General features: G+C 36.7%; 1 protein-coding gene across 3 annotated transcripts in view; it reads left to right on the top strand.

Annotated features, from left to right (window-relative positions):
* LOC136858191 (fatty acyl-CoA reductase wat) overlaps window positions 1-27658 on the top strand; it is a 224001-nt gene that overhangs the window by 148856 nt on the left and 47487 nt on the right. For all 3 annotated transcript variants that reach the window (XM_067137555.2, XM_067137556.2, XM_068225441.1), the window contains exons 3-4: window positions 1567-1815; window positions 19588-19733. In XM_067137555.2, coding sequence (XP_066993656.2) covers window positions 1567-1815; window positions 19588-19733 — 395 coding nt within the window. The remainder of the gene's footprint in view (window positions 1-1566; window positions 1816-19587; window positions 19734-27658) is intronic.

The raw sequence follows: 27658 nt of genomic DNA, 5'->3' as shown, positions 1-27658 counted from the left end.
TCTGATTATCGCCAATCCATTAACAAACACAATGGTCAGGTTAGGAAAAATAGGCACATATTATGCAGAATTATTCAGTACATAAAATCCTGTGGCGTATTTGAAGTGGCATTCCGTGGCCATGATGAGACAGAAAATTCTCTAAATTCTGGAATTTTCAAAAGTCTCATTCATTTTACAGCTGAAATAGACGTTGCTGTGGAAGAACACCTGGCCAAAGCTTCTGCATTTAAAGGCACGTCAAAGACCATTCAGAACGAACTTCTCGTCTGTATGTTGAATGTGTGTAGGGAACAAATTCATTCGAAAAATGGGGAATCCCAATTCGTTGCAATAGAGGCAGATGAAACAACAGATGTTCCAAACAAATGCCAATTGGTACTTGTTTTTCGATATGCATTAGAGGGTCATGTCCATGAAAGGTTCTGGGGGTTCATGAATCCAATCGACAGGACAGCGGATGGATTGAGTCAATGTCTGTTTGAACAAATTAATCCCATATTAAGGGACACACCACATAAACTTATTTGTCAGAGTACATAAATTTGTGAAAAAGTAGTGCCCCTCCGCCAGTTTCCCCCAGGAGCCGCTGCTGCTTGGGGGCATGCTTAGATCCACACTGTTGTTTACATACACCATCTAGTGCCATACTGTACGTTTCCAAATGCATATCTTAGATTTTCCGCGTTGTCTCCTGTTTTGCGAGGAAAAAATAGTTGCCATGATTTATGACTCGACCTACATAGTTTCCACACTTCTTACCATTATACATTGGGTGTAACCAATGTTATCTTGGTCTCCTTCTGCTACCCTTGCAAATTAGACACTCAAAAAAATATAAAAATTCAGAAGGACATGTTTTGGTCCGTTGTCAACCTGGTTGGCAAGAGATGCACAGCAAATTGAGGCCATCTTCACATCTACGTGAAATTATACATCTTTCTCTACAACCATTTTATTCAAACTCTACATTTTCACTATCGATATAAACTTTTAAGCTAGTTGTGCATAAGATGTTTTTAACAAGTCTGTCATATTGAAGATGGTTTATTTTCTCATAATGTTCTCTATTTGGTATTCATGTGGTTTTAAATAGAAAAGAACATGTTATTAGTGTTTATATACATTGAGTGGACTTTTTAACATACAAGAAAATGGGACTTGGAAGAGGATATTTTACTGGTTTTAGCATATCGTCGCTGCCGGGACAAAACCTAATATGTGAAATATTTTAGCTTAGAATTTTGGCCGGTAAGGTTCTGTCATCTAAGGTGCAATATTGTGTTCATATTGTCAAGCCATTCTCGCTCTTCATAATGTATGTGCTGCAGGTCAGTATATCTCAAAAAATATTATCAAATGTGTAACCTGTAAAGCATAATATAAAATTACAGCTGAAGATGGTCCAATGGACCAAAACATGTCCTGCTGGAAAAAAAAAGACTGTTTATTTTCCAATTTAAATTAAATGTAGATGAATAAATGCTAAGTTTTATACAATTGTAAAATCAATATGGAATCACAATGAAGTGTATTATATGTAGGGTGTATTCTTTATTTCAACAGGTTTTCTCAGCAATGAAACAGATATGCCCTAAGTATGAAGAGAAATTAGCAGTAGTTTCTGGGGACTGTGCACTGCCAAATCTCGGACTTTCAGATGATGATCGCTGGCTCATTCAGCAGGAAGTGAATGTAGTGTTTCATTGTGCCGCCACTGTACGGTTTGATGAGCCTCTAAAGACTGCTGCTGCTATCAATGTCCGGGCCATCAGGGATCTCCTCAGAATAGCACAACATATGAAGAATCTCAGGGTAATGTGTAAATGTAAAATTCTCCATGTTCTGTGTCTACATATTTTGAAACTTTGAATGCAGATATATTTTTGGGCTAGGGTTCTATCTGGAATTAACAGCATCAATTTAGCATATACAATTTTGCATGGACAGAAAACCAGCCAACCAGTGTTTGTTAACTACATATACTAAGTCTTTGCCATCTTCTTCCACTTGTTATTACTGTGTGCCAGAATTATGTCTTCTATACACTAGGTACAAATGGCACTGTATCTTGAATGAGTTTCCACTGTCTTTAACTGGTGTTTCACCTAGGTTACAGCAAAGAAACTTACACACAAAAGCGTCAATGAAGGGATCAGAGTTTTTCTGATAATATATATCTTGGAAATATTTATGGCAATAAGATTGTATGCTAAATTAGCAACCATTTTGTTGACTCTTTGGATGAATAGGCAGCATTCTGGTCTTCAGACTACAAGGTTCTAGTTCAAATCTCAGACATTATGGGATTTTAACCATGCACAGTTAATTTCCCTGGCTTGAAAGCTGGGTATTTGTTCTGTCCCTAACATTCTTGCAACTCACACTATGCACACGGCAATTTTCTTGTCACAGTAGACGCTGCCCCCAGTCATTAGAGAGTCTTCCTTATTGCAAGAACTGTACCTGGCTGTAATATGTATATGTATATAGATAGATAGATAGATAGATAGATAGATAGATAGATAGATAGATAGATATCTATCTATCCTGATCTGCATTTAGGGCAGTTGCCCAGGTGGCAGATTCCCTATCTGTTGTTTTCCTAGCCTTTTCTTGTATGATTTCAAAGAAATCTGAAATTTATTGAACATTTCCCTTGGTAAGTTATTCTAATCCCTAACTTCCCTTCCTATAAATGAATATTTGCCCCAATTTGTCCTCTTGAATACCAACTTTATCTTCATATTGTGATCTTTCCTACTTTTAAAGACACCACTCAAACTTATTCGTCTACTAATGTCATTCCATGCCATCTCTCCACTGACAGCTCGGAACAAATCACTTATACTATAAAATGCAATTTGTTTATTGACAACCACCTATTCATTACCATACAATCCTTATGATTAAGATATAATTTGTTTTACATTAGTTATTGTGGGACATGTTTTGTTTGTGTTACAAGCATCATCAGCCACTTATCTTACCAAGCTAGATCAGGATCCTGAATTGGTTGTTATATATATGAGATTATCCCATCGAAGTCTATTACTTACATATATTTTGTATGAATGTCACACAGTTATTATCTATATATATAAAATAACTTGTCCTGACTGACTGACGGATTCATCATCGCCGAGCCAAAACTACTGGACATAAAGAAATGAAATTTTGGGGATACATTCATATTGATATGTAGGTGCTCGCTAAGAGAGGTTTTTTTTATATTCTGTCGCTAAGGGGGTGATAAGTGTGGGGGGGGGTGTGAATTTTTATATCGGTATTTGGAATCTCCTTTAAAAATAAAGAAACATGTATATTTTTTTGTTTTCGGAAAATCTCATTAAGGGGGTGAAAAAAGGGGGAAAACTGGTTGAACACATTTTATGTGGAGACTTATATCTCAAAAACTGAAGATGTTACAGACATGAAAATTGAAATTTGGAATCTCCTTTGAAAATAAAGAAACACATATTTTTGCGTTTCTGGATAATCCAAAGAATAGGGGTGAAAGGGAGTTAAAAATGGGGTGAATTTTTAAAAGACTATATCTGCAAATTATCTCAGACATGTAACATATTACAGATTTGAAAACTGTTATTTGGAAATTCCTGTAAAAGTAAAGAAATATAAATATTTTTTGGAAAATCCAGTTAAGGGGAACCGAAAAAGGGATGAAATTTTTAAATTAGCGTATCTACAGTATATTGCAGAAACTTAACATGTTGCAGACGTGAACAATGGTATTTGGAATCTCCTTTAAAAACAAGGAAACATGCATTCTTTGGTTTTTGGGGAAAACCCTCCTTGACGGGGGGGAGGTGAAAGCATTGAAATATTAGTTGAATTATTTGTATGAGAATGTATCTATATATATAAAATAAGAGTTTTGTCTGTACATTGCTCAGAATTTGAAAAGAATGGTATTTCTGTGTCGGTCATGTCCACAGTAACAAGAAAATTCATTTTTTACTTTTCCGTAATTTCTGTCTGTCTGTCTGTCTGTCTGTCTGTCTGTCTGTCTGTCTGTCTGTCTGTCTGTCTGTCTGTCTGTCTGTCTGTATGTATGTATGTATGTACACGCATCACGAGAAAACGGCTCAAGAGAATTTAATGAAAATCGGAATGTAAAGTCGAGTGACGAACCGCTACAATCTAGGCTATCAATTATTTTAATCACGCTGAGTGAAATGGTAGTTTAGGGGAAGGCCTGAAATTTAATTCTCAAATATTTATGTTATTAGTGGTCGTGTCTTAATGAAAATCACTAGACAATAATGGGAAATAAGTCGCTACAATATTGGCTATACACGCTGAGAAAAATGGTAGTTTAGGGGAAGGCCTAAAATTTAATTGTCAAATATTTATTTTATTAGTGTTCGTATCTTCACGAAAATTGGTATGCAAAGTCGGGGAATACGTCGCTATAATCTAGGCTATCAATAATGTTATTCGCACTGAGAGAAATGGTAGTTTAGGGGAAGGCCTGAAACGTAATCTATATATAAAATAAGTGTCTTGCCTTATCATTGCTCAGAATTTGAAATGAATGATATTTCTGTATCTGTCATGTCCACAGTAACAAGGAAATGCAATTTTTAATTTTCCGTAATGTCTGTCTGTCTGTCTGTCTGTCTGTCTGTCTGTCTGTCTGTCTGTCTGTCTGTCTGTCTGTCTGTCTGTCTGTCTGTCTGTCTGTCTGTACACGCATCAATAGAAAAGGGCTGAAGAGAATTTAATGAAAATCGGTATGTAATATCGTGTGATGAACCACTGCAATCTAGGCTACAAATTATTTTATTCACGTTGAGTGAAATGGTAGTTTAGGGGAAGGCCTGAAATGTAATTCTCAAATAAGTTATTTATGTTATTAGTGGCCGTATCGATAAATACTACATAACTAACATAACTTTAGTTATGTCGTAAGTTGGTAGTAGTTATGTAAGAAATTATTAAATTTCCGATCACTTATGTCTTATACATTGTTACCGTACCGCATATAATCAGAGATATTCATGAATTTGCATTTTTGTTACTAGGTCCATATCAGCGCCGAGTCATGAGAGAATGGGTGAACAGAATTTAGTGAAAATCGGTATGTAATATCTGAGAATAAGGAACTACAGTCTGCGATATCAGTAATTTTGTAAGACACCCTAATATCACAGAGTCGGAAGAAAACTAATGTGAAGGCCTGCAATATAGAAAGCTCATAAACTTTATCAACAATAACATTACATTGACCATTTTTTGTTGTGATGTGCTTTTTGTCTTCTGTTTCCTCTCATCCCCGATAGATAGGATTACTGCAGCGTACCGAGGTTTTTTCAATTTGCTTGACGTCGCACCGACACAGGTAGGTCTTATGGCGATGATGGGATAGGAAATGAATAGTGGTGAAGGAAGCGGCCTTCCTTTAAGGTACAGCCTGGTGTGACTGGTGTGAAAATGGGAAACCACGGAATACCATCTTCAGGGTTGCCAGCAGTGGGGTTCGAATCCACTATCTCCCGGATGCAAGCTCACAGCTGCGCGCCCCTTACCACACGGGCAACTCGCCTGGTCGTACCGACTGTAACAGCCTGCCTGTATATTGGCGGGAAGTAGCTGTGGAGTAAGATAACTTTCTTCTTTAACATGCCATTCCTCTGGTTCACACATTTTCTGATATATCTGGTACGTAACACACTGGTTCATCATAGTATTCGAGCTATTCAATCCCTACTCTGAGGCACTGATCGGATTGAGTAGTGTGCATATTTAACGGAATAATGACAGAGGAGTGTTCACGGCAGTCTGCGACCTGGTTATTACAGCTCTGGAACTTTGGACTCTTAGATCGGCATCGTAGTACTGTTCGTTGAAAGTGAGAAAGTGTGCGGTTTTTCATTTGATCGAGTATTTTATATGACAACATTGCTTTCAATCGCTACATTCCTACTGACGTTTTTGTAATGACCTATGTTCAATTCAGTTAGGAAAACCACAAATCAGTCTTTCTGAAAATCCCGTAGCAAAGCACGGGTACATCAGCTAGGATATATATATATATATACACACCAAAAAATCTAAAGGTGTTACAAATGTGAAAACTGGTGTTTGGAATCTCCTTTAAAAATAATGAAACACACATTTGGTGGGGGAATCAACTTGGCGGCGGGGGGGGGGGGGGGGTGGTGTATGAAAATGAAAATGAATTCCTTTTACGATGATACATAAATCTCAAAAACTGAAGATGTGACATTTGTGATAATTGGTATTTGGAAGATCTTTTAAGAAACGGGTACTGTTTGTTTTTGGAAAATTCACTTGAATGGGGAGTGTGAAAGGAAGTAAAAAAATTTAATTCTTTTTTGAAGAAACTTACATCTCAAGACTGAAGGTTACAGATGTGGAAATTGGTATTTGGAATCTCCTTTAAAAATTAAAAAACACGCATATTTGGGTGGGGCGAAACCAACTCAATGGGCGGAAGTGGAGTGAAAAAGGAGTTGAATTCTTATCATGAGGATGTATCTATCTCAAAAACTGAAGATGTTACAGACAAGAAAATTTGTATTTGGTATTTTATTTCAAAGTAGAGAAACACGTAATCTTTTGTCTTTGGAAAATCCACTTAAGGGGAGGGGGGCTGAGTTAATGAAAAATTACTTGAATTCTTTGTATGAGGATTCTTATATCTCAAAAACTAAAGATGTTACCGACGTGAAAATTAGTATTTGAAAACTCCTTTAAAAATAAAGAAACAAGTTTTTTGTTTTCGGAAATTTCACTTAAGGGGGAGGGTGAAAGGAAGTGAAAAATTTAATTCCTTTTATGAAGATACTTATATTTCAAAAACTTAAGGTTACACACGTGAAAATTTGTATTTGGAATCACCTTAAAAAAGAAACACGCATTTTTGGAGGGGGGAATCAAATTAACAGGCTTGGGTGAAAAAGGAGTTGAATTCTTTTTATGAAGATACTTATATCTCAAAAAGTGAACGTGTGGAGGCTTGAACATTTTTATTTGAATTCTTCTTTCGGAAATAAACATCAGAAATAGGTTTTCTGCCCTAAATAATTTAATTCTGGAAGAAAGTGATCGCGCGCGTGAAACCAAATCATCGCGATCCGTTGCCGTGCCGAGTTTAAAATTTAGGCCTAGAATTCAGATTCAAGACCCAGTTAGGCCTAAATCAGCGAAGGTAGCTGTGTTTGGTGATAGCCAAGGAAGGGGAATTGCGGGAGTGATTAACGACGAGAATATAGCAGCAACCGGAGAAATATATCCAGGAGCTTCTATCAGCAGTGTTGTGGAAAACGTAGAAGCAGCAACTAGGAACTTCGGGAGCGGCGATGCTGTGCTTATCATCGGTGGGACGAACGACGTAGCTCGCGACGACGCCAAGAATGTAAGATCAAAACTTAAACATACACTAGGGAAGCTGACCCACACTAACGTTTTTGTAGTGAACGTGCCCCACAGGCATGATTTGAGTAGAGACTCGTGTGTGAACATTGAAGTGGACAAGGTCAATACAGATATTGTTAAAATTTGTAAACATTTTCGTAATACTCAGGTTATTGAATGCAGCAGTTTTGAGAGATACTGTTACACAAAACATGGCCTCCATCTAAACAATTCAGGTAAACGAAAGATAGCAGATATTGTTCTAGATTTTATTAATCTTAAGATATGTACTGTAAAACAGGCAACTCCCTTGAGTTATAATACTGACCAGGAAAACTAGTAGAAAGAGCCAGCTGTACTTCAAGCTGGCTCAGTCAACTAGAAAAAGAAACTCAGGGTAGTAAGGAATTTCAAGTTACCCAATTGCAACAGTCAAGTTTTAGGGAGGAAGGGGGTCTGAGATTGCTCTTGGTAAACTGTCAAAGTGTAGTAAATAAACAATTAAAATTCGGTACATTGATGGAAGCTTATGAGACTGATGTGGTGATAGGAGTGGAATCGTGGTTGAGAGAAGGGGTGGGTAATAGAGAAGTATTTCCAGAAGGGTATACAGTCTATCGTAGAGACCGAGGAGATAAAAAGGGAGGGGGGGGTGTTTATTCTGGTGAAGGAAACTTACTGTTCACATGAATGGTTTACCGATGAAAGGGATGAAATATTAGGGATAAAATTAGTTTGTGATAATATGAAGGAGGTGGGAATTATAGGAACATACAGGCCTGGAAGAGAGGAAAGAGACATGGAAATCTTTGAAAAAATAATAGATTATACTTGTAAAAACAATAATAATGATATGGTAATAATTGGGGGAGATCTAAACTTGCCTGAAGTTGAATGGAATGGAGCTGCAAGTGAAGCCCATGAACAGAAACTGGCAAATAAGTTAATTTGGGAGGGAGGATTTACACAAGTAGTACAAGAACCGACTCGTCTCAATAACTTACTAGATGTATTCTTGGTTAAACCATGGGAAATTGTTGATAAAACTGAGGTAATTGAAGGAATAGGAGACCATAAGGCTGTAATAATGGATGTAGGACTCGTACCAAAAAGGCTTAATAAGAGGGTTACACAAGACAAGAAATTGTACAGAAAAACTAAAGTTGATGAATTTGGGACTTACCTTAAATCACAATTCAATTGTTGGATAAGTGAAGGGAGTAACGTGATACACTTTGGACTAAATTTAAAGGAATTATTTGGGAAGGAGAGAAGAGATTTGTACCTGTTAAGAAGGGTAAAATGACCTCAGACCCTGTTTATTATACAAGGGAAATAAGAAAATTAAAAAGAAAATGTAGAATAGTAAACAGGAAAATCAAAGAGGGTAGGGAGAGTAGAGAAACTAGAAAACAGCTAATGAGGGAACTGAATAGAGTGAAAAAGGAAGCAAAAGAGAATTATATGAATGGCATACTTCAAGAGGGTAATGACCACAAAGGGAAATGGAAAAAGCTGTATTCATATATCAGGAATCAAAAAGGAAAAGGAATCCAAATTCCTACAATGGTGGGAGAAGGGGGTGAACACTATTTAACAGATACTGAGAAAGCAAACCTATTTAGTAGGGAATTTAGAGATTCAGTAGATGATTGTCAAGAGTTGGAAACCGAAACAGAAGATAGAGAGGGAGAGAGACAGAGGGAAACAAGAAGCTTCTCATTCACAAATGAAGATATTTTCAGAGAAATCCAACTGCTTCAGCAAGGAAAAGCAGCAGGAAGTGATCAAATTACTGGGGAGGTATTAAAGACAATGGGGTGGTATATAGTGCCTTATTTAAAATTTCTCTTTGACTATGTCATAAATAATAGTGTAATACCAAAGGAATGGAAGGAATCTATAATAATACCAATTTATAAAGGAAAGGGTGATAAAAGGAAACCAGAGAACTACAGACCAATCAGCCTGACCAGTATAGTTTGTAAAATACTGGAGAGTTTAATATCGAAGTACATCAGAGGGATATGTGAAGATAAAAATTGGTTCATGAGGAGCCAGTATGGATTTAGAAAGAAATTTTCTTGTGAGGCACAACTGGTGGGATTTCAGCAGGACATATCAGATCAGTTGGATTCAGGAGGTCAGTTAGATTGCATAGCCATAGATATTTCCAAAGCCTTTGATAGAGTGGAACATGGAATATTATTAAAGAAATTGGAGGGAATAGGATTGGACATAAGGGTTACACGTTGGATAAAAGCATTTCTAAATTCAAGGGTTCAGAAAGTCAAAGTAGGAAATAATGTATCTCAGGAAGAGAAACTTTGGAAGGGAATTGCACAGGGTAGTATAATTGGTCCGTTACTTTTCTTAATATACGCAAATGATTTAGGGAACAATATAACATCAAAAATAAGATTGTATGCAGATGACATAATTGTTTATAGGGAAATAAACAACATTGAGGATTGTTCAGAATTACAAAGGGACCTTGAAAGTATCCAACAATGGGTTGAAGAAAATAATATGAAGGTTAATGGAGGCAAATCAACTGTTACAACTTTTACAAACAGGAGCTTTAAAACTGAATTTGAATATACTTTGGATGAGGTAGTTATCCCAAAAGATGGCAAGTGCAAATACTTAGGTGTGAGATTTGAAAGTAATTTGCACTGGAAGGGTCATATTGATGACATTGTTGGGAAAGCATACAGATCATTACATGTCATAATGAGGCTACTTAAAGGATGCAACAAAGAATTAAAAGAAAAAAGTTACTTGAGTATGGTTCGTCCATTATTGGAATATGCAAACAGTGTTTGGGATCCTCACCAAGAATACCTAATAAAAGAAATAGATAGTGTGCAGAGGAAAGCAGCAAGATTTGTAACAGGGGATTTCAGGAGAAAGAGTAGTGTATCAGAAATGTTAAAGGAACTTGGGTGGGAAACTTTAAGTAAGAGAAGGGAGAAAACTAGACTTATAGGATTATATAGAGCCTATACAGGAGAAGAAGCATGGGGAGATATCCGTGAGAGGCTTCAGTTGGAAAATAATTATATTGGCAGGACTGACCACAAATATAAAATTAGAAGGAATTTTAGCAGAAGCGATTGGGGTAAATTTTCATTCATTGGGAAGGGTGTGAAGGAGTGGAACAGTTTACCAGGGGTAGTGTTTGATCCTTTTCCAAAATCTGTACAGATATTCAAGAAGAGAATAAACAGCAACAGAGAAAATAAATGAAGTGTTAGAGGGCATTCGACCAGTGCAGGTTATTGTAAATAAAAAAAATGTGTGTGAATAAATTAATTCCATTCCCTGGTCTAAGGAGTTTGGACAGCCAAAGTAGGGGACTGCCTGCAGGGGTGAAGTACAGTGGGGACTTAGAGGGCCCTGGGACCGCTACGGTAGCTGTGAAGGCCCTTCAGGAACTCTGAAAAGTGGTGGCAAAAGGGGCTCTGGTTAAGACGCAGCAGGTCGTTATGCTACTTAGGATCCAGAACGGGTAAAAAAAAAAAAAAAAAGTAAATAAATAAATGCAATGTAAATATTAATGTTATACCAGTTGTATAGTATCATTTGAAGTCATTCCACTTACTGTATATCAGTTGACTATATTTGTAAGTAGTACAGGAGATATTATAAGTAGAATTTTGTAAACAATATAAATTTATTAAGGATGAGCTGTGTGTTTAATAGAAATCATTGTCAGCGTAAATTGTATAATATTGTATTATAGGAAAAATTTTCTTCTCTTGTTAATTTAATATTTAGTGCTTGACAATAATGTATTTTAGTGTACCATTTGCCACCGAGGTAGACACCTCATTTGCAAATAAAGTGATTTTGAAGTATTTTGAAGTAAAGAAACATGTGTTCTTTGTCTTCGGAAAATCCACTTAAGGGGGGTGAATAACTTGAAAAATTAGTTGAATTCTTTGTGTGAGGTTACTTATATCTCAAAAACTAAATATGTTAAAGACGTGAAAATTGGTACTTGGGATCTCTTTTAAAAATGAAGAAACGCACACTTTTGGGGAGGGGGAATCAATTTAACGGGTGAGAAGGGGGTGAAAATGAAGTTGAATTACTTTTATGAGTATACTTATATATAAAAAAGTGAATTAGCAGTTCAGCCAACTAAACATAAACACAGTAGTTCGAGAACTGACCGTGGGGGTCTAGCAGCACCTCATGTTGCCATTACAGGGTTAAAGTTGTTAAGATATTAAGAACATTATAGAAGTTCTGCTTATTAAAATGCAGTGGTGAAGCTATTAGTTAATGTTAATTATAGAATGGGTAGACAGGAAATCTTACTGTAAAGTTTCTTGTAGAGTAGTTTGAAACGTCAAGTTTTCTTGGTTACAGAATGGTCATTTACACAGTCCTTCAATAGTTGATTACTCATCAATTCCTTTGGAAGCTTTTTCTCTATAGAAATGGTACTAAGACTGCTGAGTCTTGCATTGTTCATTGCATTATGCAAGTATGTTGTTATCCTCTTCAGAGTGCTCATACTCCTTTCAGAGAAAGCTGTGATTACAGGAAATGTTAATATTAAACAAATCACTTTTGACACTTCCACATACACTGGTTCGAGGTTATTGAGGACAAAATAATGTAAAGGTTTTTGAGAGGACAAAAGTTTTTCTATATCAGAATAAATGTTAATCAATTCATTTTACAATTTTTCTCTATTAAAAAGAGGTACCGGTAAATATTGATAAGACTGTTCAGTTAAATAGCAAGGAAGCTCTCTTTGTAAACTTGAAGTGAGTTAGATCCAATAACTCAACAAACTGGATTCTTTTGAAATCACCAAACCATTTTCCATTTGCGTAATTAAGGTGTCAAGAACTTCTTATGTTAAAATTTTGAGCATTTTGAATGTCCTGTCACCTACATCTATCTCTCTATTTATTTTGCGACATGGTTTCATTGGTTATTTAATAACCAATTAAAATTCTGAGTTTCTGTTAGTTGTGTAAAATAAGACTGACATCATCTGGTTGAAACTCGCACTGAAATAATGAGTGAAGTAGGCCCCTTCGGGAATTTAACGTGTCTTTTGAATTCCTTAAAATAAAAACCATTCTCATCTTGGACTTATGAAGAGAAGTGTGGAGCAAAAACAAATGTTGTATGCCTAATTTAGATATTAAGTATTTTGAGAGTAAAGCAGCGAGAGTATTTCAAATTTCCTTGATATACATGACATTTGTGGTTAACAGGCTGTTCAAAAAGCAAGAAGTTGTTTTGTTATACGTGTGTTTTGCTTGGTGGTGAAAAGGAATGGGCTTTAAATAGAGTAATTCTTACCAAAAAAACTTTCTTAGAAAAGCATCAAAATTCAAATGAACATATTCAGAATGAAGAGAGATTCCGTTTACTGGGGTGCGGGAGGATAGAACATTCTTGATCTGACAGTGCAAGAATTCAACTGTTTAACAAAATCATGAAACAAAATTGGCTTGTTGAGAGACTTGTTGACATTGTGTGTCTTCTCTTGGGAAACACAGAAATTTTTCATGTCTGAATTGTCACAAACAATGCCAATAATGCACTGATTGCCTACTAATTCAAAAGAATAACACATAATCAACAATACGGTACTTAATTGTCACCTTTGTGCTGGGAGTTTCTGCACACTCAAATAGCAGAGGAGGCATGCCTCACTGATGCCTGGACCTAGCGGAGAGAGGAGCGCGGGCGGTAAATTAACTTACCTCCGCCATCCCGCTCCCAGTCCACAAGCAAACAAAACAAAAAGTCATGGTGAATCAAGTTATGTCCTGCCTCCCTGTCGGAACAAATGGTCTGCTGTCACCATCTAGCAGGTGATCAGCGAAGCACATCATCCACTATCATCATGTATCAAATATCAAATGGAGATGATTGTTGATTTAACACAATAACAACAGCAGATAAATTTGTTACGATATCTATGTTTAATAGTATTTTTAGGGTAGGTATTGTCTCAAATGACTCCAAGTAGTTTTGCCACTGGTAAAATGCTTTAAAAACTGTTTTAAACAATATTAATGTTCACTGTTTCCAAATTATTTAAGTATAATAACTGTGTGATATTCATGATATTCATACAAAATATATGTCAGTAATAGACTTCGATGGGATAATCTCATATATATATATACACAACCAATTTAGGATCCTGATCTAGCTTGGTAAGATAAGTGACTGATGATGCTTATAACACAAGCGAAACTTGTCCCACAATAATTAATTGTATTATAATTAAATAATTATATTAATTAATTATTATATCCTAATCATAAGAATTGTATGGTACTGAATAGCTGGTTGTCAATAAATAAATTGTATTTTGTAGTATACTGAAACTTCAATACGGACAAAAAATGAGTTAATCACTTGTAACACACCACTTACTCGAGCAGCTTGTCTTCTTTCTCCCTAGTCTTCCCAGTCCAAAATTTGCAACATTTTCGTAATGCTACCCTTTTGTCGGAAATCACCCAGAACAAATCGAGCTGATTTTCTTTGGATTTTTTCCAGTTCTTTTATCAAGTAATCCTGGAGGAATTCCCCTCTTAATTATTACAGGGACAGATAAAGCTTTGGCTTCTCTAATTCTCTGAGTTCTATTTTCTAGAAACATAGCAACCCATTCACTCACTCTTTTGTCAAGTCCAATTGCACCCATTTTTGCCAGTAGTCTTCCATGACCTACCCTATCAAATGCCTTAGATAGGTCAATCACGATACATTCAATTGATCTCCTGAATCCAAGATATCTGCTATATCTTGCTGGAATCCTACAAGCTGAGCTTCAGTGGAATAACCTTTCCCAAACCCAAACTGCCTTATACCAAACCAGTTATTAATTTTGCAAACATGTCTAATATAATCAGAAAGAATGCTTTCCCAAAGCTTATATGCAATGGATGTCAGACTGACTGGCCTGTAATTTTCAGCTTTATGTCTATCACCCTTTCCTTTATACACAGGGGCTACTATAGGAACTCTCCATTCATCTGGTATAGCTCCTCCGACCAAACAATAATCAAATAAGTACTTCAGACAAGGTACTATATCCCAACCCATTGTCTTTAGTATATCCCCTGAAAACTTATCAATTCCAGCTGCTTTTCTAGTTTTCAACTTTTGTACCTTACTGTAAATGTAATTGTTGTCATAGGTAAATTTTAATACTCCTTTAGTATTAGTCACCTCCTCTATCTGGACATTATCCTTGTAACCAACAATCTTTACATACTGCTGACTGAATACTTCTGCCTTTTGAAGATCCTCACATACACACTCCCCTTGTTCATTAATTATTCTTGGAATGTCCTTCTTGGAACCTGTTTTTGCCTTAAAGTACCTATTCATACTCTTCCATTTTCCCCTAAAATTTGTATGGCCACCAACTATGCTTGTCATCATGTTATCCCTAGCTGACTTCTTTGTTAGATTCAAATTCCTAGTAAGTTCCTTCAATTTCTCCTTACTTCCACAGTCATTTCTAACTCTATTTCTTTCCAACCTGTACCTCCTTCTTAGTCTCTTTACTTCTCTGTTATAATATAGTGGATCTTTACCATACCTTACCACCTTTAAAGGTACAAACCTATTTTCACATTCCTCAACAATTGAATTAAACCCATCCCGGAGTCTGTTTACATTTTTATTTACCGTTTTCCACCGAACATAGTTACTTTTTAAAAACTCCCTCACGCCTGTTTTATTAGCCATATGGTACTGCCTAATAGTCCTAATTTTAGTATCTTCCTTTCTTTCACATTTATTTTTAACTACCACATCAAGAATATTCTCCCCTCTAGTTGGTTCCATCACTTTCTGAATCACATGCCCTTTCAATATTAACTTATTTGCCATTTCTTGGTGATGATTCCTATCGTTCGCATTACCTTTCCAATTGACCACCTTGAGATCACCCACTACAATCACGTTCCTTTCCTTATCATTTCCCACATAGTTGATAAGTAAAAGTAAGTAAACTCGTGTCCTCATCCCGAGGTGGTGCAGCTCTTTTCAGGCACACCCCCATTGGAGGTGAGCTGCATGTACCATTTCAACCACATACCAGCCCTCCTGCCATTCTTAAATTTCTGGCAGTACCGGGAATCGAACCCGGGCCCCCGAGGACGGCAGCTAATAACACTAACCGTTACGCAACGGAGGCGGACCACAGAGTTGATTATCTTATCAAATAATTCTGAATCAGCATCTGCGCTACCCTTTCATGGTCTGTACACTCCAAAGACATCAAGTTTCCTATTATCTTTAGAGATGAGCCTTACACCTAGAATTTCATGTTTGTCATCTTTAACTCTTTTGTAGCTTTCAAATTCTTCTTTCACCAGAATGAATACTCCCCCTCCTACCATTCCTATCCTATCTCTACAGTACACACTCCAGTACACAATTATAAAGATAATAACACACTCCAGTTTCGTGAAAAAATTTCTGCATCCATTGATAAAAGCAGGCATGAGGCAGTTTCTAAAAAGTAACTATGATCGGTGGAAAATGGTAAATAAAAATGTCAACAGACGCTGGGATGGGTTTAAAGAAATTGTTGAGGAATGCGAAAACAGGTTTGTACCATTAAGGGTGGTAAGGAATGGTAAAGACCCACCTTATTATAATAGAGAAATAAAGAGACTAAGAAGGAGGTGCAGACTGGAAAGAAATAGAGTTAGAAATGGCTGTGGAAGTAAGGAGAAATTGAAGGAACTTACTAGAAAATTGAATCTAGCAAAGAAGGCAGCTAAGGATAACATGATGGCAAGCATAATTGGCAGTCATACGAATTTTAGTGAAAAATGAAAGGGTATGTATAGGTATTTTAAGGAAGAAACAGATTCCAAGAAGGACATTCCAGGAATAATTAATGAACAAGGGGAGTGTGTATGTGAGGATCTTCAAAAGGCAGAAGTATTCAGTCAGCAGTATGTAAAGATTGTTGGTTACAAGGATAATGTCAAGATAGAGGAGGAGACTAAGGCCAAAGAAGTAATAAAATTTACATATGATAACAATGACATTTACAATAAGATACAAAAGTTGAAAACTAGAAAAGCAGCTGGAATTGATCAGATTTCTGGGGATATACTAAAGACAATGGGTTGGGATAGAGTACCATATCTGAAATACTTATTTGATTATTGTTTGGTCGGAGGAGCTATACCAGATGAATGGAGAGTTGCTATAGTAGCCCCTGTGTATAAAGGAAAGGGTGATAGACATAAAGCTGAAAACTACAGGCCAGTAAGTTTGACATGCATTGTATGTAAGCTTTGGGAAGGCATTCTTTCTGATTATATTAGACATGTTTGTGAAATTAATAACTGGTTCGATAGAAGGCAATTCGGTTTTAGGAAAGGTTATTCCACTGAAGCTCAACTTGTAGGATTCCAGCAAGATATAGCAGATATCTTGGATTCTGGAGGTCAAATGGACTGTATCGCGATTGACCTGTCTAAAGCATTTGATAGGGTGGATCATGGGAGACTACTGGCAAAAATGAGTGCAATTGGACTAGACAAAAGAGTGACTGAATGGGTTGCTATATTTCTAGAAAATAGATCTCAGAGAATTAGAGTAGGTGAAGCTTTATCTGACCCTGTAATAATTAAGAGGGGAATTCCTCAAGGCAGTATTATCGGACCTTTATGTTTTCTTATATATATAAATGATATGAGTAAAGGAGTGGAATCGGAGGTAAGGCTTTTTGCGGATGATGTTATTCTCTATAGAGTGATAAATAAGTTACAAGATTGTGAGCAACTGCAACGTGACCTCGAAAATGTTGTGAGATGGACAGCAGGCAATGGTATGTTGATAAATGGTGTTAAAAGTCAGGTTGTGAGTTTCACAAATAGGAAAAGTCCTCTCAGTTTTAATTACTGCGTTGAAGGGGTGAAAGTTCCTTTTGGGGATCATTGTAAGTATCTAGGTGTTAATATAAGGAAAGATCTTCATTGGGGTAATCACATAAATGGGATTGTAAATAAAGGGTACAGATCTCTGCACATGGTTATGAGGGTGTTTAGGGGTTGTAGTAAGGATGTAAAGGAGAGTGCATATAAGTCTCTGGTAAGACCCCAACTAGAGTATGGTTCCAGTGTATGGGACCCTCACCAGGATTACCTGATTCAAGAACTGGAAAAAATCGAAGGAAAAGCAGCTCGATTTGTTCTGGGTGATTTCTGACAAAAGAGTAGCGTTACAAAAATGTTGCAATGTTTGGGTTGGGAAGAATTGAGAGAAAGAAGAAGAGCTGCTCGACTAAGTGGTATGTTACATGTAACTAATCTCATTTTTAGGCCCGTATTGAACTATGCTATGATATATTAACAATTTGTTGGTTATTTTGATCCACCTTTTCAATACAAATTACAGTTTGTGTTGTTAAGTTGTAATGTTACAACACTAATTTACTGGGACATGTTTTGCTTTTATTCATAAGCATCATCAGCCTATACAATTGTCTCAAGGTTTGTCATATTTGGATTGTTGTTACATTGAATGTAAATCTAATTTCATTGATAACAATATTTAATGTGTATATTATTCTTGTGTTTTAAATATTGTTATCAATGAAATTAGATTTACATTCAATGTAACAACAATCCAAATATGACAAACCTTGAGACAATTGTATAGGCTGATGATGCTTATGAATAAAAGCGAAATATGTCCCGGTAAATTAGTGTTGTAACATTACAACTTAACAACACAAACTGTAATTTGTATTGAAAAGGTGGATCAAAATAACCAACAAATTGTTAATATATCATAAGTGGTATGTTCCGAGCTGTCAGCGGAGAGATGGCGTGGAATGACATTAGTAGACGAATAAGTTTGAATGGCGTTTATAAAAGTAGGAAAGATCACAATATGAAGATAAAGTTGGAATTCAAGAGGACAAACTGGGGCAAATATTCATTTATAGGAAGGGGAGTTAGGGATTGGAATAACTTACCAAGGGAGATGTTCAATAAATTTCCAATTTCTTTGAAATCATTTAGGAAAAGGCTAGGAAAGCAACAGATAGGGGATCTGCCACCTGGGCGACTGCCCTAAATGCAGATCAGTATTGATTGATTGATTGATTGATTGATTGATCATTTCTCAGCCATGATTCAACTACTGTTGCAATATATAAGTATATATCTATTAAATTAATTTTATTCCTTTCTTTACAATACTTCTACAGTTCAGCACTAACATTTTTATGTCATCCCTACTTGATTTCCAGTTCCCTGTTCCCTTATCACAGCTCCCTAGGCCATCCCGTTTCCCTGAATGTACCTCCCTATAACTCTTCTAAACTATCTCCTAACTTATATGTACCACTGCGGTTTAAGTGAAGACCACCTGACCCCAGATGTCTATCTCCTACCCATGCATTACGATCTAGAAATCTCACTACTATATGGTTCAGTATGCCATTTTTGTGTTGGAGTTTTCCACTGAAGATCATACCTGTTTTAGTGGATCAGTGGTAGAATGTCCGACTCTAATCTCAAGTTTGAGCTTGATTTTTGAAGGATTGTCAGAAATCTGGGCATTCCATGTTGTTGGCTTTGTTAAAGATCTCTGGTGGTGTACTCGGTATCACCTGATAAAATTAAATTACTCAAATCATAGCAACCATCCAGGAGAATTCTGCTTTCCTTGCTACTGTAGACAGCTCAGAAGATTAGACTATCTCTGGAAAGTTATCCAGTAAGTATGTAAGGGTCAGAATACCTCCAGTGCCTAAAGATTTGGGGGAGTTGCTAAAGCCAACAGTAGATACTTTGATGAAATGAAAATTTAATTTTGCTGCTTGTAATGGACATATTTTACCTTCATCATTGCATTCATGACCTAATAAGTGTAATTTTATAGATTTAACTTTATTTATTTATTCATTCATTCATTCATTCATTTAATTTATTTATTTATTTTCATATTTTTCTTAGAGTGTATCTTGAAATTATATGGTGTATTGAAATTAATGAATGGTAGTGTATGTATGAAGAAGAATTAGGATGACTATAGGAGTCTCTGAGATTTTGTCAAGGTAAGTAGTTCTTCTTAAAGTTGTACCTTTTCAGCTTGACTGTGGAGCCAGTAGTATGCCTTTCTTGGACAATCATTTGCTGAAACATGGTTTCCTTACAGGCATTCGTGCATGTCTCTACAGCATACTCCCACTGTCCGCGAAAAGAGATTGGAGAAGTCCTCTACGATTCACCTATGGATTATGATAAATTATTAAATCTAGTGGATACTTTGAAGGAGAACATCCTGGATAGAATTACTCCAGAGTGAGTACTCATCATATTTATTATGTAGCTTGAAAGATTATTGTAATTTTGTAGGATTACAAGTTTACCAAAAAGTATCAGTTAATATCCCCATGCAGAAATTACCATAAGGATCTGAAATGGAGTCCAGATCAACTATATAGTCAGAAATCATCTTCAGTACAATAAAATTCCATTGAGATCGAGGCAAATTCTGAAATGTAATTTATGCTAGTTACAATGTATAACCTTGAAATATCTATTATTACCAACAGAGATGAAAGTAGAATTCAAGCTACAGAAATTAAATTCCTAAAAAATTAAAAAAAGTCCAAACATTAAGGAGCCATGATCTGTAACAAGAATTTCCATCTTGAGACTCAACTTTAACAGCTACTCTGTGTTACTATAAAACTGTCTGGGTATGTTTAGAGAATGGACTCAAAGGTAATACCAAGAGAACAGATGGGGAGATATCTGAAGGGTAATAAATATAGAGGTTGTACAGCTGGAAGAGACATAAAATGGTGCCAAGTAGAAATGAAAAACATTGTAACTGATGATAATGATGACAACAACAACAAGTTAGTATATTTTAGCCATGAAAGATCATAGGTCTAACATCCATTGATTTTTATTATCAGTTACAAAGCATAATTTAGGATACAATTACTAAGTTTTGAACATATCAGAAGAATTTGAACAGAATGTTAACTTTGTCAGTTAAATAGGTTTTGAACCAATGAGCTAAGCAGCCCAAGTTTGCTACATTACTGGGAATCAATGAGCCACGATATTTTGTTGGAACTATGTTACTAGAAACTTGGCATTTATTATATCGCATTCACAATTTAATCATGCTAAATGATCTTGGATACAATGCATAAAGCAGACCAAACTTGACTGTCATATATAGTCACCACAGCCATTGGATCCTCAACTACCAGGCTATGAATTGTAGCAGAACACTTGCTTTTGTCCTGTAACACCACTGAAAACTATTAACATCATGTGTCTTGAAGCAGGTTGTTGAGAAGCTGTCCTTTTGACTGCTCACTTCCACAGAGAGGCACCTGTTTATATTGTTGCATGCCAGCTTTTCCTTCCCCCTTTGGTACTTCCTGGAAGGGATTAGTGAGTCAACTGGGAACTCCCTGCCTAAGGGCATGGCTGGCCTTTCTGTGTATTGTTCTCTTCATCTGGTTTCCCCATACACTTTCTGGAAGGTGCAATGAGAATGTTCTATCCATACCCAAGTCCCTAATATCACAGAACCTTATCACCAGGATATAAAAAAGGGGCTACGTGCGAACAGTGAATTGGCATTGGAGGTTGGTAGCTGGACCGAGTGACAGCAGTGTTGGTTGTCACCAGTGTCCCACAGTAATCTGAATTTGTTGTTGTTGTTGTTGTATCAGAGTGTCGAGTGTCATGTTGGAGTACTGCCTGTGTACTGACATGGAATGAGCGATTGAAGCTTGATGGGAGAAGTGCTGGTTGTTGTCTATGCCCCGCCAGAGTTTGCGTATCGTTGTGTATGGAGCAGAGTATTGTGTTTGTGTGTGTGTATGTGCATGCATATGTGTGTGTGTGCATGAGCACATACGCTACCATGGACTGTAGGCTGCCTTGAAGTCTGTGTGTGGACTAGCTGTCGTGAGTGTAAATGGAACAATGTTAATGGTCGTTGTGAGGAGTATTGTCCTATTGTTAGTGTTAAGTAGTACACTGTGTTTGACTGTGTGAATTACTGGGCTTTATCTGGAGTCGAACCAAGGAACAGTCATTGTGTATTGTGTGGCCAGTAGCCTGTGTTCAAAACTGGCTGTCTGCATGCAGCTGCTGTACGGGGTAACTGGACTTGCGAGCAAAAGTCAAAGTAAGGTAAGCCTGTCAATAAGGATTATAGCCTTCTAGGTGTACCACCTAACTGGCTGCCTGCTGTGAATAGGACAGAGACTTGTAAATAGGCAGCAATTAGTGAGTGTGGTCATTCATGTTTGAATAGCATTGTGTGTGTATATATGTGTGTATTTATTGGGTCATCCTGAAATAACAATACAGTAAGAAGTCAATTCCCCGAACCAATTTAGACCAGATATAGTTTGGATACTCAATTGTTTAGATAAACAAACATCATACAGTGCACAAAATATAAGTCTCGAAGATAATTTTAACATACAAATTGCAGGGTTTAGTAAAAATTACACAATTGACTTACCTACCTTTATTTTGTGAAATAATCACTGATTTTTTGCTGTTGAATTGTAGCTCTTCATTTTATAGCTGCAAAGTCCCTAATTTTGTTTCTCTTTTCAACTCTTTACAATTAATTATGCTTAATGCAAGATGCCATGTCTTATATTGCACACAACACAGAACACAGCACTACAAAACACAAAGAGCCCTTCAACTACAGTACCTTTCTTAAACTGAATTTTTTAACAATTGACTGAAGTCAAAAAATAATTGTACAGTATAAAACTGAATGTAGTCTACTTGCTCTAAGAGGTTGAGACAGGAACTTGAACTTCCTGCAGATAATAGAAATTCAAATGGAGAGAGGTTAAGCTTTTCTTAAGAAGCAGTTTTGACTGGACTGAAAGCTAATTAGCATAGATGATGGACAGTATAGAACATGAGGTTCTGGTACTCAGGATTCCCGTGAAGATGTACTTGAATACTTTTATGTGATTATACTGTAATCCCATAACTATTATACTGTACTTGCCAGCTGAAATATTTTTCAAACTGTTTCAGAGTGACAGAGAGATAACTTATTGTACCATGCATTCAAAATGGAGAATAAAGAAAATATGGGTTTGGATATTTCACATGTCAGATAACTGATGTTTGGATAATCAGTGTCCTACTGTAGATGCATTTTTAAACAATTGGACTTCCACAATGAATTTAGGCACTGTTATGGTATATAAAATACCAATAGCACTAAAGAGAACTAAAACATGTGTACTGCTTTGGATACTATTAGGATATACTGAAGTTGTGGAGGAGGAAATATATTTGGCAGCAACGCTTATTTCGAGGAAGCCTGCTTGTGTCACTTTAGAGGGTGTGCCTGCCAGGTTGGAGACTGTATGTTACTACAATGGCCATGGAGACTGTAATACATGCCATAAGGAGATTTTATTCTTATGTAGCTTATGTAGATTATATTACATGGCATAGATTCTGGCAAAGGGAGCTTTTATTCTTATGAATAGAATCTAAAACAAATCTACATAAGAATAACTGAAGTGTCTATCTGCTGGTTGTTTTGAGCAAAGGCAAGGATATATGTTCTGGGTTATTTTATAATATTTGGGATCAATATCTAAATTTATATATACCTGTCCATTTGTTTGCTTGTTACCTTGCCATAAATTCTACTGTGAAGTATTGCAGAGTGGGGAATAATGTTACCTAGGCTTCTCTGCTTGTTGTTGCTTCTTCTGACTGTTCATTAGACCTTGATTGCCAACTCTGTGGAATTAATTTTCTGTTATCTATAAGCAGCGAGTTGAAATATCAAAGAAAGTTTTTGGTTTCATTCATTGTAGCTTTTGTGTCAAACTGAAAAATATTTAGCAGGTTACTGAACAAGCCTTTTTAGAATATCAGACTAAGACAGTTTAGTAATGACTAATTAAAATTGCTTGAAAATGTTGTGTAGTGGAAATTAAATCATTTTATTGGTTTGTAGAATTTTATTTGGTTATTTGTTCTGGAACCAACCAGGAAACAGGACTAAGGGACATACATACATACATACATACATACATATATACATACATACATACATACATACATACATATGACAGCTGAAATTTAAACTGGATGAAAGATGTTCTAATAATCTAGCAGAACAGTTGGCAGTTCTGAAAGCAGAGAAAACCATGATATTCACTGACAGTAAAATAACAACTGACTCATTAAAATATAATAACTACAACTACCTTATTCCCCAAATCAAGTGAAAACAAAGATTCTTGCAAGTAACAAGTGAGAAATTGAGTTCACCTGAATTAAGGCTCACGCTGGGAACTACGGTAACGAACTTGCAGATCATCTGACCAAGAAAGCAGCGCACAACAGTGAAATTAGTGAGTGTTATAGAAAAATTCCTAAAAGTGTTTTAATCAAGGAATTGAGATATGAGAGTATAAGAAAATGGCAGATTGAATGGGATCAAACAATGAAGGGTTCAGTGACAAAATCATTTTTCCCAATGTAATAGACAGACTTTCCCAACATATTTATTTAACGCCAAATTTCACTACAACGGTAACGGGTCATGGAAAATTAAGGCCTTATTTTCTCATTTTAAAGTTTTAGATAGTCCCATATATCCATGTAATACCAGTGATCAAACAGTTGACCATTTATTATTTCATTGTGAATTGAGGGAGAAAGAAGCATTTTATTCAAGATATTTTAGGTACAGTGTCATGGCCAGTGAGCAAAAAGGTTACTGGTAGTAAAAAGTTACTGTATTTTAAACAGTTCTTACATTTACCAACTCAACTGTGTTTAAACAACTGTGAAAAAAGGATATAGTTTTGTGTACATTATTATTTTGTTTACTTATGTACATCATAACAGCCATCAAATTAAGAATGTATCTCACATGTATTTAAAAAATTAAGTTACATTTATAATATTATTACTCAAGAATGTAATATTACTGTCATGTAAGGGTCATGCTGGAAATAAATGCTTTAAGTAAAACATACATACATACATACATACATACATACATACATACATACATACATACATACATACTGTGACCGTTCACAGCGTCACCTATGGTATGTCATGATATCCAGGAGATGAAATATGCTGTTTTCTGCGTCATTCTACGATAAAAACTGCCCAAGTTAGAATTTTTCTGCCCGCACCAGGACTCGATTTGCAGTATCCAGAGTCGCGCGACCGAGCTCTAGTTGCTGGTAATTAGCAGCAAGGCGGTGCAAGAGCGCTTGTACTCGAAGTTTTCTCACTCCAACCACGAGCGAGATGAAAAGAGACGCGTTATCACGTGACAGAGAATCTAGGTCACTAGCTGAGCCCAGAGAGGATATCCAACGTGAAAACTAACAGTATACCCTGTTTTCCTCGCTCATTCACCACTGCCAACTTAACGCATTCAGCTGTTTTATTTCTGTTAATTTTTATAAATCGCAAAATACCCAATGGATAATTAAGCGCAAACATTCATTTGAATCAGGGAATTTTATGCATAATTATGAGACCGAGAAGTGCTCTACTTAACTGACAGAGCGGTAACTTCGCTGTAAACAAGGGCGCGTCTTAATGACTAACAGATGTTGGACCTTAACCGTGACAGCGAACACAAGGAATCCCCTGTGCTCGTCATCATTCACCGCCAGAGACAAAAGGACGCTTTTAAGATTGCTTGAGAATCTACGAAGTTATTAAAATAACATTCACTCAGTGGAAATGAGAATGTAAGAGCTACAATTTGATATCCTGTTCGTTACTATACGTTGCGTATTAACAGACCAACGTGTGAGAAAGCGTTGCATTTTTCCCCCACCTTTGCATTCGGGTCTCTAGCATAGCTCGCCTATATATTCAAGAGCTGAGAGGGAGACACTATCCAGTGCATTTTCAGTGTAATGCCAGTACGGTAGTATTTCGTCGTGGTTTGTGTGTGAGTCATTTGTGAAGAAATAATCTTGTAATTTGAGCAGTGTAATGCAGTGATTCATTAAAGTCTGTGAATATATGTGGAAATAATCACCCTCTGAGTGAGATGTTAGCGTGTACCGTGTGCCGCAAATTAATAAAATAGGAACGGTACGAAACCGCAATAACCGATGTCCGTGTGTAGAAAAAGTCGTACATCGAGCCTCCTATGTGTCTAAGTTAATAGGCTCAGTTAACATATATAGGGACGTACTTAGCGAAGTGTGTGGATGCGAACGTGCTTGATATAAATATGAATTACCAAGAAAGTCAGTGAACGGCTTACTGTCGACCTAATTGAGGACAGTGCCATGTTAAAGTAATCCGTAGTGCAGTTGAGAGCTCGACTCATGGCTAAGTGCATTAGAACAGGCCTGAACTAGTATCATGAATACGAGAATGCTAATACATTAGTGGCTTAACCACTGTCGTTTCTAGGGAAACTAGTGAAATTTCTGGGCCTATAATAGCTGCCTACAAGAAGAATAGATAAATGAGAAGGGATTAATGTCAGGCTTCTGGGACAGTACCGACATTGTGTTGGAATGCTCGTGCTACTGAGTATATCCAACCACATATTTTTAAATCGTGGTGTGTAATAAACTAACGCATTCACTTGAGATAATTTCCCCTCATTTACATGTCTACGAGAACGCCGGAGTGAACGCCGACGTCCAGCTGATTGCCAGAATTTTGCCTGTATATTAGAGAGAACCAGACGCCTAGCTGTCTTCGCCTGGTGTAGCAGAGAACGTCGAGAACGTCATACCAGATCAAGCCGTCATGTTCGTGATTTGCCGGGAGGTCATCAAAGGTCTTCACATCGCCGATGACGTGATGCAAGCAGCTTAAGCCCATGGTGTGCCCTCCTGTAAAGCTGTGAACGTGGTATCCAGAAGGCTGAGTACATTTCCAAGTATTTATATCTTTGAAGGTCGTGTCCCATTGTAAATATGTAGATTTTTCACTTAGATGTAATGTAGACTGCAAGCACGCCATTTCAGAGGGATAATAATTATAATTTCATTTTTATTTGAGTCTTTTATAGAATACTTTCATCATGGTTTTGGGACGACCATATTTTACTTCCATCCTTGTATAAGGGTTCGATAATGCATGACGTAATTATAAGGACCATGGCTTAATTAAGTGTGAAGCGCTGTCAAGTAGAGAAGGCTTAAATATTCTGTAAAAATGACTCCAGTTATTGTCTTTCCATAGCAAATACGAGTCATCAAGATTTTTCAGTAATTCATTTTTTTTTTGGTGCGCTTCACCTGGTAGAGATCCCTTCTAATTAGTAACTAAGGCACCTGGAACAAGGCATCGAGACAGTGGGTATATTACATCGTTAATTAATTAGTTCGCAAATGCGCAAGTTAATTTGGACCCGTGTGGCAGGAGTTCATCAATAAATAGCACGGTATTCGAGGTATCGAGAGGAGAAACGAAACGAGTGAGTAGGCCATAGCCGTGATATATACTGTGAGATAAAAATGTGAAGTTCCCTTGGAACTCTTTAGTAATGTACACGAAGTGGATCTCGTGTTGTGAATATGTTAATTACGGCTGGACATAGCCGATATTGAATGTGAGGCCATTGTGGCTCGAGAAAAAGAAAGCAAGGTCGTTTACCGCGAAGTCATTGTATGAAGGCGGCCCAGTGGCCGCCCTTTAGAAATGGGTCTTGGAAGGCCATCAGTTGAATAGATTTACGAGCCTGGCTGTAGGGACGAAGAAAAGTGTTTTCTACACTGAAAGTAAACAGATACAAGTAGCTATTTCGTGCCTCTCGGTGCAACAATTACGTGCATTGATTTAAGTATTATCAACGTCGCGGTGATTCCAGATGAGCATTAAATGAAGGACCCCTCCAATTTATTTCTTTAATTATTCACAGCGTGTAGGGAATTCCAGGTCAGATATACCCTGTCTCAGAAGGTCCTGAGTTCATTGCAGGAGACAGTAAAGCTTACTGTCACAAGCGGCAGGTGACTAAGGCCACCTGTGATTCATTGTGTGTATGTGAAATGTATATATTCTTGTCCATTTGTTGCAGGTAGTGCTATAATACTTTGTTTATGATGTCTGGTATTGAAGTCGCTAAATGCTTGTCCATAGGTAACATCGTTGAGTAAATAATGTCCTGATATATGTGTTGATAAAAATCCTAATGAAATGAGCGTGTTTATTATACTGCATAATTGGCAACGTTTAACTTAAGGAAGTGTTGT

This window comes from Anabrus simplex, chromosome 1, assembly GCF_040414725.1.
Source record: "Anabrus simplex isolate iqAnaSimp1 chromosome 1, ASM4041472v1, whole genome shotgun sequence".
Taxonomy (NCBI): Eukaryota; Metazoa; Arthropoda; class Insecta; order Orthoptera; family Tettigoniidae; genus Anabrus; species Anabrus simplex.
The sequence above is the reverse complement of the archived record's forward strand: the minus strand, read 5'-3'. Positions and strand labels throughout refer to the sequence as shown.